The sequence below is a fragment of the Theobroma umbraticum genome, unplaced genomic scaffold, assembly GCF_002168275.2.
Source record: "Theobroma umbraticum cultivar Fairchild unplaced genomic scaffold, ASM216827v3 scaffold_51.0, whole genome shotgun sequence".
NCBI lineage: Eukaryota > Viridiplantae > Streptophyta > Magnoliopsida > Malvales > Malvaceae > Theobroma > Theobroma umbraticum.
Window position 1 is genome coordinate 4196518 of NW_018397260.1, and position 5595 is coordinate 4202112.

Below are 5595 nucleotides of genomic sequence, written 5' to 3' on the forward strand. Positions count from 1 at the left end.
TTTTTTTTTCTCTTGTAATATGCATATATAGGGATGCTAAGGTCTTTTTCATGTGCCAGGAATCAATTGCTTGAGGTGTGTGTGGCATTGTATGGTAACTGATGTAAAAACTTCATTGGCTTTTAAGGAATGTAAGCTTGGGTTGTTGGGGGTATCTCCTCTGTGAACTTTGTTATGCAGTTTGAAAATGTATGATTGCTTCATATTTAAGTTGTTTGCATTTCGACAACAAATATTTATATCATTACTACCGATGAATTCAACCACATTAACATTGCCCCCAGATAATGCCCTGAAAAGGGAAAAGCTCAGGCTGCATGTGCATCCTTTATTCCTGTTCCTCCCTGCTGTCAAATTCTTCTTCTTGTTTAACAGGTTCATTTTCATGTCCCTTTGATGCAAAAATGGAAATTTGCCATGCTGGTAAGTCCCCTTTTCATAAACCCTTAAAACCCTGCAAGATTAAATTCTTGAGCAAGAAACAATGAAGGAGATTTCCATTCATTTTCATTCCCCAGTTTGAGTTGTTCGTTTTTCCCTGCCACAAAAACAGCCCTTTAGCCCTTCACTATGGCTCTGGTACCAGAATCCAGAATTGGATGTAATGTAAGCAATCATCTGAAAGAATCAATCTCTCTTAACCTCTCCCCAAACTCTTCTTATTCCTTAAGTTTTATCTGTCACCTCCTATCATAAGTATTTAACACTTCAAAGACTACTTCAGCTTTTTCTCAATCTATGTTTTGCAACATTATCTCTGTTTATCAAAAAGAACTTATCTACAAACTAATTTTTCATTCTTCATTTGATTATAAAAATAATAAAAAAAGAAAGAAAACATATACTTTTTGGACTTGGGATCTTATTTTTTAAATAGGTCGAGATAAAAGTGAAGTGAACTTTGGTACAAGTATATCCTCATTTATTCAAAACATTTGCTTCGATGAGAACATAAATTTTAAGGAATGTAAATGTATAGATCTTTATTAAATATATAAAATTAAAATATTTAGATGAATATTGAAATCCAAGAAAGATAAAAAAAAAAGAAAAATTAGTAAATCCAACGGCTGTGACCCTATCGAAGATAAATAAGAGAAAGGAAATAAATTAAAGTCGTATTCACGACTGAGTTCCGTTTCTTTTTCTCTCTCCTCTCTTTTTATTTTTTTTTCAGACAAATAAATATTCTTAGGCTAATTACACGTCCGCATTTAGAAGCCTTTTTCATTTTTACACTTTTCGCGTTACGGATTTACAATTTTGTCTCCTTTCCGCTGACGTTAAGATACCCGCCCTCGCTTTCTTTCTCTGTCCTTCTCCGATCCATTTCCAAATCCCAATCTCCGATTGATCTTCCCCTCCCTAAAACCCCTAATTTCTCCGATCTCTCTTTCTAAAACCCTACTCCATGATCACGATCCTTCAGATCTGAACTTTATTATCTCCTTAATTCAGTAGATCCGGTGGCCTTTCATTTCGTTCTGATCTTAGGTACTTAATTTATTTTTTATTTTCGAAATTTTATTTCATTTTATGTTATTTTATTCGATCTTAGTTTTTGTTTTTGTTTTAATTTTAATTTGCGACCGTTTCTGTAGATTTTGTTAAAGAATTATTTAAAAATGATTGATTTGTTTATCTGGTTTGTGTAGGTTTTGATCGTGTTGTTTAAAATATATAGACGAAAGGGATACTGATTTTGGGAAAGCATAGAGGGAATTGGAATTTGCTTTGATTAAATTATGGCAGCTCCTGTGCCTCCAGGGGCACCTAGACCCGGCGCCAATGCACAGCAACCACCGCCACCTAATTTTAACCCTAATTATCAAACCAATCCCAATTCTTTAGCCGATAATATGCATAATTTGAACCTGAATCGGCCACCTTCGATGGCCAATTCTGGTCCTAGGCCTTCCCCTTATGGTCAACAACCACCATTCCCTCAATCTGCAGTTTCTGCTGGATTTCCCATTGCCTCCCCGCCAATGTCACGGCCTGGCCCACCACCTGGTGTCATGGGAAGACCTGCAGTGCCTCCTACTGGACCACAGCAATCTACATTGCCTGCAAATGTACCCCCAGGGAGACCCATTGGTCCGCCTGTTAGTCACCCGTTTCCTTTTGTCACTAGACCACCTCCTTCTTCATTGTCTTCGTCCATAGGTGGTGCAGTTCTACCTTCTAGTGGATTCCCATCTTCAGGTGTAGCTAATGCTGCAGTTGCACCACCACCACCAGGTGCTCGCCCAAGTCCTTTTGCATCATTGTCACCTTTGACTGGTGGTCCAGCTGTGCCCCCGTCAAGTGCATCTGGTGGTCCTTTGAGTAATGGGCCACCGGTGATTGGTTCAGGAGCTTTGCCTGGGGCACCCCGATTTCCTTCTGCTGCAAGTATTTCACAACCTCCTGTTGGACCTCCACCAACTATGATGTCGGCCAGGGCTCCTGCTCAGGCTCCAACCATGCGTTCTGTTTTGGGAAGTCCAGCTGTTAGTGCTCCACCTGCTCCCCCGGTGGCTTCCGCATCACCATTTCCATCTGTGCCTCAGGCTAGACCACCACCTCCAGGTTCTCCTTATGGACCACAGACATGGCCGATGCAGCCCCAGCAGGTTAGCTCAAAAATCTTTACCATATTATGCTTTTAAGATTCTTCCAATAAAGAACTATATTCAATAGATTTTATTGTTGATTATGTTGTTTTTGAGCTGATCTTTTAGCAACCTACTACATTAGGCGTGGAAAGTTTTTGATTGACTTCCTTTTATTTATAGAATTTAGAAAATGGAATTTTTGTGTGCACCTGTTTGATGTTGTTTTAGAATTTTTCGCATTATTGAGTATCTGTAAATGGTCAATCTGGGAACATAAATTATATACTTTAGTATTTACTGTAAATTGTGTCTAATGTCATTTAAGTTTGGTCCAATAGTTGTTGCACATGTTAGCTTACAGAGCTAGGTTCTATTACTCTTCCCTCCTCACCCCGTAAATTGTTAGCTGAACACAAAAAAAATGTAATGCTTGTATGCAGATGTTATGTGTTTGAGTTGGCATGTAAGTATCAAAATGTACTAATACAGTGTTTGGGATCTAGGAGGGGGAGGAAACGAGAGAAAATGGAGGGAGAGGGGATGAGGGTAATGAGAGGAATAATTTTGCTTGTTTGGCTTGCTAAAAAAGAAAGAGGGAAAGGAAAGAAAGGTTGTGTTACAAATTTTGTTTGGTGAAAGAGTGTAACGGAAAATTATTCTTTTTTATTTTTTTTGTAAAATTAAGCCATTTATAAGTTAAAAAGAAATGGTAAATTTTGTTACTATGATGAAAATATTTTATTGAGGAATTCTTTCTCTCCAAATCCTCCTAATTTGAAGGGTTTTAAAAAAAAATAGGGTTTGGAGGGGATATATATCCTTTCAAAGTCTCCCCCTCTGTTAAAGTGTTTTTCAAATCGAGATGGGGTTCCCCTTCTCCTTTGGTCTTTTCCCTTCCATTGCCTTCATCATAATCCAAAAAAAATGTAAAGGAATTGAGAAATGAGGAAATGTTTTAGTAAACCTATGATGGAAAAAAAATGAAAATTCAGATGTTCTTTGCTTTTGTTAAATTAAATCATTGATGCCTTGAAAATTGCTTTACAGTTTATGGCTATGTTGTTCAACCTTTCTCTTTCTAATGTTAAATTGTTAAGAATGTCAAATCCATGGGCTTTGTATGATTTATTCAATGGAAAGGAACGGGATGGCAAGTTTGGCTTATCAATGCAAAAATAGTAGGTTGTTTGACTAAATGTTTTCTTAAAACCATTGGTTACATCCTCCTCTTTTCTGAAGATATCCATTGTTTTATTGGTCATATGGGTTTAAGATCGTCTGTTGTTTGGCACTTAATTTGGAAGATAAAAAACACCTACTTTATTGTGTAATTTAAGGAGAACTATCTTTCATTCCCACCAATTAGATGTTTTACGAACTAGATTTGCCATGTGGCTTCCGAGGTGCTACCGAATATCTAGTCTCCGAAATGCTATCACTCTTACCTCACCACCCTTAGACTTGGTTGCCCCTATTGCTAGGTTTTAACTCTGTCAAGCATTAGCTGATACTCATTTAGCCCTTTATGTTAGTTTGAAACCTAATTCACGGATCTTATATCTCTGCATGTATCTTTTTTTTTTTTTGGGTTTGGATTTGGGGAAGGAGGATTTGAACCCACTATTTGAGCAGGGGGAGGCATGCACTGACCGTTGAGCCAAATACTCAGATGCATCTATGCGTGTAATAATGGTTTAAGGTTTAATGATTTTTTATGCCCCAATGTCTGTTTTTGTAAAATTCATATTTCATTAAGTCAACATGTGTATCAATTATCCTATCAACATCAACCATGTGTGCCAAGTTTCAGGTTCATCGAATATGTTTAGCTGTTTTATTATTTTCAACAATTTAACCATTCAATAAGGTAATGAGAGATAGTTTTGTCATTAAGGCGTTAGAAATATTGGATTGGCTTGAGAATTGGCATGCATAATTAGATGACCAGATCCAGTGGTCAATTGCTGAATGTTAAATTGTGCACAATATCAATAATTCTTTTACTGTCTATTCTGAATTCCTGATAATAGGTGCACACAAAAATTAGAAGGTGGTTATCGAACTTTAATTGGGTTGAAGTTGATCAATTGGCATATGACTTGGTCTTGATGGATATTTTATCAAGCCTTTGATTTAGGTTTTGTAAAGTTGTAATAGAATTGGAAACAATTTTAAGGCCTTGTATATGAGGTGTCAAAAGTTTTTAAGTACATGATTGTGTGGTTTGGTTCAAGTGGCGTTTGCATTTTGTCTACTTACATCAATAATTTGGATTCTGAATGTTTTGAATTGCTTTAGGGAATCCAACCTCCTCTTATTCCTGGCTCTACACAAGCACAACCTCCAAGAATGTTTGGAATGCCACAACAACTACCAAATCAAGCTATGACTACGATTCCACCTGCCATGGGCCAACCTGGAGCGCCTCTGTCAGGGCCATCAAAGATTGATCCTAATCAGATTCCAAGGCCCATTCCAAGTTCCTCACCAATTGTGTATGAAACTCGTCAAGGCAACTCGGCAAATCCTCCTCCGGTATAGTCTTTGATTGTTTCAGAAGAATAGAAAGAGAGTTAATTAATTCACCCTGGGATTTGCTCATTTGGCTATTCCTTTGATCTTCATTAAGTTTAGGCTCATCCTTCTTGTGGTTGGATTCTTCTGTTCTTTTACTATGTTGTCATGTATGCATACTGCCATAACAGCTTTTTGTGTATAGCTGCATTTCATTTATTGTTTCTTCTCCTGATCACTTGTAATCTTTTGAAGCCTGCAACAAGTGATTACATTGTCAGAGACACTGGGAATTGTAGTCCACGTTACATGAGATGCACCATCAATCAGGTATAACAAACTATATAAATTAATTGTGGCCCTTTTCAGTCTTTTATAATTGCTTATACTTTGCTTTTCCAAAAAAAGAAAAAATTTCTTATACTTTACTGAAGTTTGCACTGCAATTTCACAAGCAGAACTCATTGTGATGTTTTCTGTACTT

The 5595-nt window shown here is 37.1% G+C and overlaps 1 protein-coding gene across 1 annotated transcript in view; it reads left to right on the plus strand.

Annotated features, from left to right (window-relative positions):
• Nucleotides 1–1229: 1229 nt before the first annotated feature.
• The window catches only part of LOC110416472 (protein transport protein SEC24 C-like), a 13658-nt gene continuing 9292 nt past the window's right edge, over nucleotides 1230–5595 (plus strand). The window contains exons 1-6 of the mRNA XM_089783548.1: nucleotides 1230–1494; nucleotides 1656–2615; nucleotides 4896–5132; nucleotides 5367–5441; nucleotides 5481–5503; nucleotides 5570–5589. Of these exons, the coding sequence (XP_089639674.1) occupies nucleotides 1746–2615; nucleotides 4896–5132; nucleotides 5367–5441; nucleotides 5481–5503; nucleotides 5570–5589 (1225 nt within the window). The 5' untranslated portion in view covers nucleotides 1230–1494; nucleotides 1656–1745. The remainder of the gene's footprint in view (nucleotides 1495–1655; nucleotides 2616–4895; nucleotides 5133–5366; nucleotides 5442–5480; nucleotides 5504–5569; nucleotides 5590–5595) is intronic.